Consider the following 13973-nt stretch of genomic DNA (forward strand, 5'->3'; position numbering starts at 1 on the left):
CTTCTCTTGTTGTGGAGCACAGGCTCTAGGTGCGCAGGCTTCAGTAGTTGTGGCACACAGGCTTAGTTGCTCGGCCGCATGTGGCATCGTCCCGGACCAGGGCTCGAACCCATGTCCCCCACGTTGGCAGGAGGATCCTTAACTACTGCGCCACCTGGGAAGTCCCAACTATACTTTAATACATAAATTTTTTCAAAAGCACCTGCCTCCAGAGCTGCTAAGAGTAAGGCCCTTGGGACTATCCAGGCCCATAGTCAGAACCCAACAAATGTCAACTAGCCTTAAAGGTTTTCAGATCACCGTAAGGGTACTTCTTAGGACTCGCCTTCCCGACAGCATAATCAGAACCAGCACTGCGTTTATGAACATGAGATATGGAGCCAGGCTGCTAAGGAGAAAATTCCAGCTCTGCCAACTATTAGTGTGTGACCTTGGGCAAATTCCTTGACTTTTCAGTGTCTCCATTTCCTCAGCTATAAATTCTGACTAGAAACAGGCAGTCATAGGTTATTGTGAGAATTAAAAGTGTTAGGACATTGATTCACTTTGTTATAAAGCAGAAACTAACACACCATTGTAAAGCAATTATACTCCAATAAAGATGTTAAAAAAAAAAGTGTTAGGACATGTCAGACACTTGGAATCTTACCCAAAGAAAGCACTCAATCCATCTTACTATTATTATCATTTAATATTATATTATTGTCATTTAGCCTGAAGCCCTGGATTTCCAGGAGAACTGGGTTCAAATATTAATCTAAGTAGCTGTGGGGACTGAGGGTAGGCAAGCCATTTGAAATCTCGGGAGCCATGATGCCTCTATCTGAAAAATGAGAATAAACATACAAGTCTTTTCTTCTTCCAAGGTTTTTGCGAGTCCCAAATGGCAAGTGCCAGATAAACTGGGAAGTGCTCTCAAGTTTAACAGTCAACAGGCACAGAACAAACCCTAAAGTATGAAGTAACCAAAAGGGCCCCAACTATGCTCATTGGCCGTTCTACCTCGGTGGAGGGGTTTTACTCACAGGATGTTAAAGCTGAAAGAAGCATTAGAGATCATCTGTCTAGTCCTCTGTTTTTTTTTCTTAGGAGGAAAGCCTCTTTTTTCCTGTACCAAAATCTGACTTTAAAGCCACAAATCTAGAAAGGATAAAAGCAAAGTTGCTGTAGTTAAAGGTGGGAGAAATGGAGTGGTGAGAATCCTACCTATTCAGCCTTCCCTAAGTTCCCTAAGGCACTTTTGTGGGGCTCATGGTCCCAGTCTAACAACATCATGGCACAGTGGGAACTGGGGCTCAGATGAGGGTTTTGCCCAACCTAAGGACACACAACTAACTCAAGGCAGAACCAGATAAGAACCCAGATCTGCTGATGCCTAAATTCAATATACACTCCTCCATAAATGTATATGCCCGGAAAAAAGGGCCATTTTTCTGACTATTCTAGGCAATACTCATGCAAGTTCACACAGCAGGGTCAATCTCAAGGAATTATAAAGTTGGTGGCCCTTGATAGACTGACCTGGAAATAACTCTTCTGCTGGTGCCAACCCCTTTCAGAAACCAGGAATAACAACAGTTTGGTGCCCAAGTATCATCCTAATTTCTGGATGGATGGGAGATGGAGATGCTGTGCTCAACTGGAGAAGCTTGCTGTGGGCTGTGCCCAGTATGATCCCACCAAGAATGGTAAGTGACTATGAATTCCCTTTCTTCTTTGTACAGTGACTGGCCTCTCTACTAGTAGGAAGGAAAGGCTCTTTGCTTCCCATCACCAGGGGTGTCCAGGATTGAATGCAAAAGTCCACAATTTCAAAATTTTCAGAAGGCAATCATCCACCTCTACCACCAGTCTGTTGATGTTTTTTCATATCAAGGCTCATATCTTTTTAACTCCTTGATACTCAAAGTGTGGTTCTTAGACCAGCGGCATCAACATCACCTGGAAGCTAGTTAGAAATGCAAATACTAGGCCCCCTCCTAGGTCTACTGGATAAGAATTTGTATTTTAACAAGATAAGATCCCCAGGAGATCTGTGTGCACAGTAAAGTTTGAATAGCACCACTATACCTTCAAGTTAGGAAATTTGATTGCCACAGTCTACTCAAATCTGAAATTGTAGAGACAGCCCTAGAGATACATAATATTATCTATTACAGTGGCATCATATAACACATGTTCAATTACACAAGTTGAATTCTATACACTTGGAGGGGGAAGAAAGTAAAACCAAAAAAACTGCTCATTTTACAATGTGGCTTCTCCCCACAGCCTAACTGCACAGCAAAAACAAAAGATATTGTTTTTTGGCCTTTGAGGTCAAAGACCCAGGTCCTAGAGATTGGAGTGCACCTCGATTTTATCTTATGTGATGACTTTGGGACCTGAACCCCCAGTGAAGGGCAACTCCACTCTGATGCACTTTTACATACATTACACTCTCATTCCTCATGACCATCTGGAGTAGATGGTATGATGTTAAAGGAAGAGGAGGCTTGAGGACTTCAATATGCTCAAGGTCATACAGCGAGGAGGTGCTCTGCAAAGCCATTGTTGACTAGGAATGATGGATCATGTGGATGGTTTCCATAGCCCTCTCCTCTCAACCTCTCTTACCCTACTTAGCTTTTCTCATCCATCAGTTTCTTTTTTGCACTAAAACCTAATACCTCAGATTGACAGCCCAAGGCGGATGTGCTAAATGTAACACGTGGCTGGGTTTTCTGTGGCTTCCTGAGTTACACACCCTCTTAGTGTCACTTTAAAAACAACTACTTCTCACCCTCTACCTTGGGAGAGAAAGTTCAAGGTTACCAGTCCCTTGGCCCAGAAGAATATTTACCTAGTTTTAGAGGTGAGTGATCCCCTGCATTAGCCCTGTGGACCATCCTCACGAAGGTCAGTATCTCATGAAAAAGAAATGGAAGGTTTTATATGAGTGGAATCAACCACAAGAACAGGATGGTGTGGGCTTGCCTCAGTGACTGAAAGCTCTTTCCAAGGCCAGAGTGGTCTCCAAATTCCTGCCAGCACCTTGCTGTAGGTCCTTGGATGGGTCATTTGGCCATCAAGAACCCTAATATCCTCATCTCTAAAATGGAAGGGGAAGTTTTAGGGGTCCTAAGATGAAATCTTCTCTAAGCCCATTTCCAATTCTGAAATTCTTTGAATCTATGTTCCTGTTTTGCAATTTCCACTATGCATGTAGCAGCTGTTCCTATCCAAGGCAGACAGTATTTCCCTCCACTGAGTGGTACACACATGATGGAGGCGGGAGGAACATCTGAATGACTCACCAGGGTAGGACTGGTCATGCTAAGCTCCTCCCCACATGAAGCCAGGGTCTAACCACTGCACCCTGCTGATGCTCCTGCTTTTGAGTTGCAGTGTACCACCATCTCCTCATCTGAGCCTGTCCTCACTTTCCCTTCTTCTGACTTGGTTTAAATAACATCATGCACCATAGTTTCAACAGAATTGAGAGCAGACTTTTGAAGAAGCACACTGCACTGGGCACGTAGCACGTGATCATCTACTCTGAGTGAAGGCTTGTAGAATTCCCAGCGTTGGGCACATGTACCAAGCAGGGTCTAAGAGCACAGGGCTTCAGGATGAAAAACACCTGGTGTGAGTCCCAGCCCCTTCATGTCCTTGCTCTGTGACTTCATATATGTTACTTAACCTTTCTGAGTCTCTGTGCCTGTCTCATCATCTGTAAAATGGGGATTATGAGAATAAATAGCTACTTTGTGGGGTTGCTGGGAGACTCAGTGTGGGTGGGGAAGCTCTTAGCACAGCTGCAGGCACTTAGTGAGCTTGCAATAAATGGTAATTGTGTCTCTGAGCCTTTCTCATTTGTGGACAGAAGGGTCTGAAGCCGAGATAGTATGTGTGTGTCTGTCTGGGAAGTAGCAGAGGTGGTTGAGTTTTAAACAGACTCTGCTATACCCAATGCACAGCAGCACTTACATCTGCAACCAGAACTGGCCCCGATCTCACCACATACGAGCTTCACCCAGAGAGGGAGGAAGAAAGGCAAGACCAAGGCCAGAGGAAGAAGAAGGAGAGACCAGGCACAGAATGCTCAGGGCTGGAAGGGGCTCAAGTCCACACAGCTTGTGTGTGGTGGAGCTGGGGTTAGGACACCTGGCTCCTGGCTCCAAGCTGAGTGCCGAATAGGAACCATGTTTCCTATTATGTATGTCTCCTTCTTCTCTGTTAACTGCACACCCAATACCCAATCCTGCCCTTGCTTAAGGAGTTAGCACAAGGGTTGGGCTCCAGTGTCAATGTGTGAATCTCTTCTTACTACATCCCTGACACAGGCTGCCCACCTCCAAGTCAACCCCTTGCAGAGATGAGGCGCTCGCTGCCTGTAGATGCAGCCCACTCCCTGTTTACCTCTAATTGTTAAAGAAGTCCTTGAACTGAGCAGAAGCCTGGGCACTGCCTCCCATATCACACATCCTCCCAGACACACAGACACACAACTTAGGTCCGTTGATTCCAGGCTTGACCTTTTTTAGTGCCTCAAAGGACAAATGCTGAGACACAGATGGAGAGATGAAAGGGAAGAGGGAAAGGGAGAGAAAGAAGAGAAGAGAAAGGAGGAAAGAAGAAAGAGACACAGAGAGAAGAAGCGTGGAGACACAAAGAGATAAACAGAGCGGGGTGTTGGGGTGTTGTCTGGGGGAGTCAGCAAGAACAAATACTCGGAGCCCTTAAGATAACTGACTGAAAGTGGATTCCAGCCCTCTCAACAAGCAGCACGACAACCTCTCACTTCATCCACCCCCTCCTGAAGCCCACAGGGGCATCAGGAAACCAGTGAGTCACTGTCCCCCTGAGTCACCAATTCCAAGTCTTGGTTTAACAGGTGGAGGTGCCTTCGTGGAAGGCTCCATGCCCACTGGGAAGGACACACACTGAGAACCGATGTCAGCCCCTTTGGGCGAGGCTTTTCCTGGGGATACAGGAAGAGGGGCCCAGATATTGGCTTCTGGAAGTCTCTGGTGTCTCCTGGAAAACAAGATTGGGAATGAGCAGGCTGAAAGAGAAAAAACCCAGGCCCTGTGTCTCACCCTCCCCTCCTGCTGTTCTCTTTGGGGCCCCTTTTCTCTGAAAAGCCCCCTGCCGCTCACCTTTAGTTGGGCACATTCGGTTTCACGCTCATTTTCTTTTTCTGTTTTTCTCATTTCAGCTTCAAAGAAGCCTCTTCCTCCTACTCCTGAAGACAACAGGGTGAGTGAGAGCACGAGGTCCGGGCGCGGTGGGCTGGCGGCGCCGCGGGCTACAGCTCTGGTGTGGTCCCACTTGTGTTTCCCATCTGCCCAGGTTTCTCAAATGCCTGGCAGATGCAGCAGATTTGTGGTGATGCAGCTGAACTCAACACCATGGGTTTCTCGGGCCTGAATTATCTCGTGGGTGTGTCCAGGTAAAAGCCACCAGATCTTCACCCCACTGCCTTCACTCAGCAAACACTTGTTGGTAACAAACTGTGCAGCCAGGCACCTGACTAGGTTGGGGCATAATAACAGTTCACAGCTATATAAAATGTGTATTTACCCCACCCTTTGACATACAGTCATTTTGGAAGCATACGTTTGAGAATACCTTTTATTCTTCAAAGCACATCCACACTTTTACCAGCTATTTTGAAACTCACTATCTTCTCTAGCCACTTCAGAGGGTTATAGTTTTATTCTCATGTGAAAGCTTGGGAAAGCAAGTCCCATGAGAGGTTCTCCCAAAGCCATTCAGTAACTTAGTAGTCAAGCTAGTAGGATGCAGTTTCTGGTGTGGTGGTCTTGAACCCGAGTGGTGGTTCTCAAAGTGTGGTCCATGGACCAGCAGCATCAGCATCACCTGGGAGCTTGTTAAAAATGCAAATTCTCAGGCCCCACCCTAGACTTACTACATGCCAAATTCTAGGGGAGGAGCCCAGTAATCTGCATTTTAATAAACTTCCAGGTGATCCTGAGGCACAATGGAGTTTGAGACACATTGGTCTAATATACTGACTTACAAGACTTAGGTGATATCAAGTCAACTCTCAGGAAGCTATTTAGTTAAGAAGACAAAAAAAAAAAAAAAAAAAAAGGAGAAAGATCAACCTAAGCCCTCACTTTATGGTAACACCAGCACCAATATCCACATTTGAGTAATTTTACCCTTTATTCTAGAACCTACTGATTCAGCTTCCTCATGCTTCTTCCTGAAGCATGAGCTCTGCTTTTTCCCTCCAGCCAATATGGTGACATTTCAAAGACTGGCAGCTTCCCCATAAGGGAAGTTCTACATCACTCAAAAGCGGGCTGGCTTTCAGATTTGTCATCAGCCCCCTTCCTCACAACAGGAAAGAAGTGGACTGATATTGTAGCAGAAAATGAGCTCTCTCCCTTTTTATTTCATTCATCTTCTAAAGAATATTTCACCATCACCCTGGAAAACATGGTTCGGAATCCCCCTGCCCTGGCTTGTCGGGGGTTCCCCCCACAGTCCCACCTAAACCCGCACTTCTGCACCTTAGACTGGTTTGCTCCTGTCTGTTTTTCACTATCAGTGAAGGTGAAAGTCAGAAAACAGGGCCTATCCATCTCCCCTTGGACCCCACCACTTGGCTTCTCAGATTTCTTGGAGGAGAAAGCCTCTATACTGCTCTAGCACTCCAACCACAGGGCTTTTGGAATTACAGCTGTAGCTTCAACCATACGTCTAAATCCACAGTAACATTTCTTTTATCTTGAATTACTTGAATTCACTTCTCCCTTCACCTTCATGTTCTGTCTTCAAATGAGTGATGGCATCTTGAGTTGGCATCTAGAGAAGCTATACTTTTATTGATCTTTTTTAAAATAAATAAATTTATTTATTTTTGGCTGTGTTGGGTCTTCGTTGCTACGTGCAGGCTTTCTCTAGTTGCGGCGAGCAGGAGCTGCTCTTCGATGTGGCACACAGGCTTCTCATTGTGGTGGCTTCTCTTGTTGCAGAGCACGGGCTCTAGGCACGTGGGCTCAGTAGTTGTGGCGCACAGGCTTAGTTGCTCCGCGGCATGTGGGATCTTCCCAGACCAGGCATCGAACCCGTGTCCCCTGCATTGGCAGGAGGATTCTTAACCACTATGCCACCAAGGAAGTCCCCATATATGTTTTTATATACAAATATTGGGGCCTGGCTATACTGGACAACATAATAAAATAAAATGCACCTGTATTTGAATCCTGCTGGATTTGGCAGCTCAAATGCAACTGATACAGGAATGTAGTATCAGTGACTCAAAACTAGTATTACCATCTGTGATACGATTTTCCAAAATGGCAAACAACTCTTGGTCAAGTTCTGAACTAAACAAAGTGTGATCTTCCCTCAATGTAAAGGGTGGTTGCACTCCTAGGAAACCAAGTACTTCATATAGGGTTGAGGTAGGATCTAGGCTCAGAGTGTTATTGTATATTATTGTTGTAAGCAGGCTGCTCACCACGTGAATGTCTAACAGGACATTGAAAAGTTGTACAGGATGTGGGATGCTGCAGAGAGTTTTGCATCCTTGACCCTCTCCCATTCAATGCTAGTAGCACACCTCAACCTTCGTGACCTTTGAAACACTGCCATAGATGTCCAAAATGTCCCCTATGGAAAGGTTCTACATGGTTTAAGAACCCTGCTCTGACCTTTCTCTTGATAATAATTAATCAGTTGGGCCTATAATGAGATGAATACCATACCATATCCTTTCTTTATCTTCAGGTGCCCTTCAACAACTCCTTCCTCCACTGGCTCTTAGGGTGAAAGCCTCAGGCCCAACAACTCTTATCTGTAGTTCCCAATATATCACCTCACAAGCTCCACAGATAATCTTGACTTCAAATTCCCATCTGGGCTCAGCTGGGATGAGACACTGTATCAGTATGACAATTTTTTTTTTAATCTCCAGTATGTTTATGCCACCGATTGCTTCAATGTACTCAGAGAACTTATGATTTCCCATCACTGAATCTCATTCTAGCCAGTAATCTCAATCTCTTCCCATGTTTTCTGTCTCACAAACTCTGCCAACCTGTAGCAGGTGTGCCCACCCTGAACTCTTGTGATTGTTTACAGTCTCCTCTTCATATCTCAATATCTCTTCCTAAGAAACGTACTGAAAAGTAGAGACATAGGCAAGAGAGCCCACAAGAGGAACAAGGGGTCCCACATGATATAGTAGAGAAAGCATAAGGCTAACTCAATTGCTAAACTTGGCCACATCCATTTCTCCATCTGGGCCTCAGTTTCCCTATTCTAAACAAAAGAATGGATCAAATGATCTCTCAGAGGCACTCCAGCTCCAACAGTCTATGATTCTATGGATCTGGACAAGCCCACAAATAAAATCAGAAAAGCATGGACTGAATGATTTAGTGTTGACTTCACCCCCTTTGCGAACAATGTGATGCTTCTAGCAGAGAGGCTGTGAATTGTGACATGGTTCAAGGAAATAAACAAGCAGACTTTTGTGAAAAGCACAGCCGCTGGGAATTCACTGGGGTCAGAATTTACCACATAGAATGGGAGAGGCAATGAACTCCAGGTATTGAATGTCTTTGTGTCCTATTCAGCACCATAAGCCTAACTCATAAAGAAAGCCAACTAGGCAGGCAAATGGCCTCAGCAAATACCCCCAATGGACTATAGGAACCGGTGTCTGGCCTGGCATAGGTCCAAGAGCAAGTTACAGCTCGGGAACTTGCTGACCTCGTTCCACAGTTTACCTCCTTTCTACATCTTTGCTTGATTTTATTGTGTCCCTCCTCCAGCAGTTACTTCGGGAACCTGAAGAAACCTTGGTCATTGCCTTGTATGACTACCAAACGAATGATCCACAGGAACTCATGCTACAACGCAATGAGGAGTACTACCTGCTGGACAGTTCCGAGATTCACTGGTGGAGAGTTCAGGACAGGAATGGGTAAGGCACCTTCGTGGTTGCTGTCCCAGTTTTTGAGGTGAGGTGGGAACAAAGAAATACTGGAATGATTGTCCTACCTCTCTCAGCAGGACCACGGCACTGAGTTAGGAGAGGAGAGCAGGGGCAGGAGGAGGAAGGAAGAAGTAGTTGAAAAGGGTCTTTGCCCTTCTCAGAAGTGGCTGGGAGGCAGTCACTTGCTATACTGGCTCCCTGCACCCCATCAAGCACTTCCAGCCTCCAAACTCATCTAAAAATCTCCTGGGTTCTTCCACTGACATCCACAGTTTGGGAGAATGGCAACTTGTTCCACAAAGCACCATTGTTCTTGAGTGTTTAAGTGAGGTTGAAGGTACATCCCATTGTGAGGGTCTTATTTTTGGAGGAAAGAAAAGGTGCGTACAGATGGTGCAGATTGGTGGTTACATTAAGAAGCATCAGGAAAAAAATACTAAAGATTTAGTTAAACCAACTGCCTTTGAACTAGCCATCCGAATGATTCATGGAGAAAATAAAGTTGTGCAAATACAGTTTGCCCACTATAGGACTTTTGAATGAAAAAAATCTTATGACCCCTCCTCTGATCTGAAATATAGGAAAATTACTGTTATTGACCTTCAGAATGCTCTGGGATGTATATGACTTAGATACTAGTGCTTAGTTTAAAGTTATCAGATTCACACTGCTTTATAAGGCTTTCTTTTTTTCCTTTAAATATCAGAGGTATTTACCTATGCCCTGGAATAGTCTCCAGAATCATCTCCAGAAGATGATTTCAGTGATTGCCTAAATCCAACATAAAAGTGTGCCATAATTTAGCAAATTCCCTTCTTGGATGCTTAGGTTGTTTCTAATATTTTGCAAATATTAACAACACTGCAATTAACACCTTTCTATATTAATATTAAGTGTTTAAACATTTTCAAAGTGTGAGGTTATTATTAGTTTAAAAATATTTTAAAAAGAAAAAGAAAACACTCCATCATTGCAACATCTGGATAGCCTATGTTAATGTTTTATATATAAAATAAAAAACTAACAATAGTGAGAAATATACATAAAAATAAGCCACCCTCCATTTGCCCGCACATCAGTCCTAAAAGTATTCATTATTAAGTTACTTGTGCATCCTAAGCAAAAAAGTTATACATATACAAATACATCCTTTTTTCATTTGCACTAATGTGGCCCATTCTGGTCTTCACCTTGCTTTTAACCTTTAATGATATATCTTAGAGATACTTTCATATCAGCACATACAAATCTACCTTATTCTTTAAATAATTGCATAGTTTTAGAATGTATGCTTGCGTTATAAATATTTAGACAATATTTTATAGTGGGACATTTAGTTTCCAGGTTGCTCAGTGAAGATCTTGTATTACTCATGCTTGTGTATCTTGGTAATCTTTTGAAATTTATATATTTTTGAAAAAAAATTTTTTGAAAAATTTTTTTTCTTTGGGAAAAAAAAATATATCTAACATTTCTAACTATGGAACTGGTGAGTCAGACTATGTGAAGTCTTAATTTTGAAACATAAATCCCTCAAAAATTTTGCCAAATTCCCACCAACAGGGTATTCGAGTGCCAACACTGGGTATCATTAAACTTAACAACAAAAAAAGGACCAATTGTTGAGTAAAAAAAAAGAGGTACACAAATATCTTTAGGGTTAAGGCTTTACTTTTTTTTTTTTTTTTTTTTCCTGCGGTACGCGGGCCTCTCACTGCTGTGGCCTCTCCCGTTGCGGAGCACAGGCTCCGGATGTGCAGGCTCAGTGGCCATGGCTCACGGGCCCAGCCGCTCTGTGGCATGTGGGATCTTCGCGGACCGGGGCACGAACCCGTGTCCCCCTGCATTGGCAGGCGGACTCTCAACCACTGCGCCACCAGGGAAGCCCAAGGCTTTACTTTTCATATATATCAAAACTTACATTTTCAAGGCACCGTTTCTTTAAGTAGCCTTATCAACTCCACTGCAGGGGAAGTGAGGGAGAGGTATAAAACAAGATTAGGGCCTCCCTGGTGGCGCAGTGGTTAAGAGTCCGCCTGCCGATGCAGGGGATACGGGTTCGTGCCCCGGTCTGGGAGGATCCCATATGCCGCGGAGCGGCTGGGCCCGTGAGCCATGGCCGCTGGGCCTGCGCATCCGGAGCCTGTGCTCCGCAACGGGAGAGGCCACAACAGTGAGAGGCCCGCATACCGCAAAAAGAAAAAAAAAAAAAAAAAAAAAAAAACAAGATTAGATCAAGCACTGTGATCTTGGAGGCAGTGTCTCTTGCTAGCTGAGAACAGACGCCAAAGCCCCTCATCTGGAACCTCTCTCTGTAGTTGACTGGGGGAAACAAACAAAACCAGTCACATTACCTTCTCTTTGCCTGTTATGGGGAGGCCCATAGCAGAAACAGGTTCAAGACTGCCTGGCTCTACAAACACCAGAGGAACTTAGAAATTCATCCCTTCAATCAACTGACATTTCTTTAGCACAACTAATGTGCCAGGAAATTTCTTCTCCTAGGTCTCACTTCCCCAAATGACAGTTTACCCTTTGTTCATTGGCCCATGGAAAGGCTCAACTCTGCACTTCAAAGGGCATCAGAGAGGACACACCAGAGGCCAATCTGGCATAGGGGAATTTCCCCAGTTTGCTTTGTAATAGCCTGGTGAAGCAGGAAGTACACAAGATGGGGAAAAAGGAGACTTGGGCTTGAGTATCAGCTGCTTTTGTTGTACAGGACTTTGGAAAAGTCACTGAACTTCTGTGAATCCATTTCCTTATCTGTAAAATGCAGATGATAATATCAGCTTTCCATCTCAGAGTGTTGAGAAAATCAGTGAGATGAAGAAAGTGAAATGGCTTTGTAAAGTCTATACCTACACACAAGTGAAGACAATTATCATCATTTTGTAGATAACCCAGCTTTGGCTGGCATATTAAAACACAGTCATTCTACATGAAAATGAAAATAGTATTTGACCTACTAATATAATTGTAAACATATGGTGTGGCAAAAACAGACATAATTAAAAGGAATGCCAAAAGAAAGACATAAAAGAAATAGCAAATTTGAGAACAAGTTGACTCCCATCAGTTGGCACTGACTGCCTTGAGCACTGGGTTAAGAATGATTCTGAGGCTGGGTGTTCAGTTCTCCAAAGAAAGCATGCCATAATTGACTAGCAAGGTCAGGTCAGCCATGGGTACAAGATATGAGATATCCCATATTTGATATCACCATTCTTGATTTCTTCACTCCTCAGAACAATTCTGTGAAATAGATTACACATTTCCCATTAAACATAAATCACTAGGGACTTCCCTGGCGGTTCAGTGGTTAAGACTTCGCCTTCCACTGCAGGGGGTGCGGGTTCGATCCCTGGTCAGGGAGCCAAGGTCCCACGTGCCTTGCGGCCAAAAAACCAAAACAGAAAACAGAAACAATATTGTAACAAATTCAATAAAGACTTTAAAAATGGTCCACATCAAAAAAAAATCTTAAAGAACAAAACAAAACAAAAAAACATAAGTCACTAGATTACAAAATGGCCTTATACAAAAATTAAAACAGGTGATAGAGTAAACAGCAAGAAGTTATGAGACATCTTTTTATAGATTGCAGGGTCTGGAGGATTTTACATGGGATCTAGGTTAGGTCCTTCATTTTACAGGTACGGAGTCAGAGGCCTAGAGAGTGAAGGAGACACTGTTCTCACCTTGCAGTATTAAATGCGATAGTGTTTTGAAAAGTACAAAGCTACACACAGGTGTAAGGTATTTTGATGTTCTTATTAGTCTCTTAATCCATATGTCTTTGTTTATACACAATTTATTCCTGCTCAAAAGAAACCCCCAACCCCAAATCCAGCATGATTTTATCCTTTTTTTCTCATGTTTTACCATTTATGTTTGAAGGAGCTCATTTAACAAAAAATATTAGGGAGGCCTTGAATTAAAAGCTCACAAGTTTGACTGGCAGTATCTTTTGGGACCTGTGGTTGGCAAGTAATTCTTTATGTTTTATTTATTTTGGTTTCCCGACTGTAAAACACTAACACTAAAGCGGAAAAAATACTGATTATTACACACACACACAAATGTTTCCTAATAGAAAATAGAGACTGAACATTAATCTTTTTTCCAACAGAGGAAATTTCACAATGAAGAGATTAGCAAGCAGAGCTATTAAAGTAACCACTTCTTATTTATTATGATTCATATTTTAGTGGTAAAATCTACATAGCCTTTAACAGATAGCAGGTTGTTATTTTTAGCAATTCTTTTATTTGAAAATTTTAAAATGTCTTATCCCAAATGTTAAATAACATGAGACTTCATCTTTAAATGACTTTTAGTTGATTAAACCTATGAAATGGAGATGTGAAATTAGTTCTACATTAATCTAAACACTAATTTCCCTTTAACAGGCATGAAGGATACGTACCAAGCAGTTATCTGGTGGAAAAGTCTCCAAATAACCTGGAAACCTACGAGTAAGATATTTTATGTGTTTTCCAAAAATATGGTGCTAAGGAGTCCTCTTACATTAGGAGTGAATTATTGGTTGATTATTAAAATACCAGACATTTTCTCTTCTTGATCTGCTTTCTTCTCCCCCCATACTCTGATCCCTAAGTAAACAGTTGAGGGTCACTTTATTTATTTTCTTTTTTATTAGAAAGGTATTTTTATTTATTTATTTATTTTATTTATTTATTTTTGGCTGCGTTGGGTCTTCATTGCTGCGCGTAGGCTTTCTGTAGTTGTGGCGAGCGGAGGCTACTCTTCATTGCAGTGCGTGGGCTTCTCATTGCGGTGGCTTCTCTTGCTGCAGAGCATGGGCTCGAGGCATGCGGGCTTCAGTAGTTGTGGCGGGCAGGCTCAGTAGTTGTGGCTCACGGGCTCTAGGGCACAGGCTCAGTAGTTGTGGCACATGGGCTTAGTTGCTCTGCGGCATGTGGGATCTACACCTGCCAGGGATCGAACCTGTGTCCTCTGCATTGGCAGGTGGATTCTTAACCACTGCGCC

At 43.3% G+C, this 13973-nt stretch overlaps 1 protein-coding gene across 1 annotated transcript in view; it reads left to right on the plus strand.

The window, feature by feature from the left end:
• ITK (IL2 inducible T cell kinase) overlaps nt 1-13973 on the plus strand; it is a 65691-nt gene that overhangs the window by 23306 nt on the left and 28412 nt on the right. The window contains exons 4-7 of the mRNA XM_060092099.1: nt 1560-1688; nt 5201-5241; nt 8796-8947; nt 13372-13437. Of these exons, the coding sequence (XP_059948082.1) occupies nt 1560-1688; nt 5201-5241; nt 8796-8947; nt 13372-13437 (388 nt within the window). The remainder of the gene's footprint in view (nt 1-1559; nt 1689-5200; nt 5242-8795; nt 8948-13371; nt 13438-13973) is intronic.

Source organism: Mesoplodon densirostris, chromosome 3 (genome assembly GCF_025265405.1).
Source record: "Mesoplodon densirostris isolate mMesDen1 chromosome 3, mMesDen1 primary haplotype, whole genome shotgun sequence".
In the NCBI taxonomy this organism is placed as follows: domain Eukaryota; kingdom Metazoa; phylum Chordata; class Mammalia; order Artiodactyla; family Ziphiidae; genus Mesoplodon; species Mesoplodon densirostris.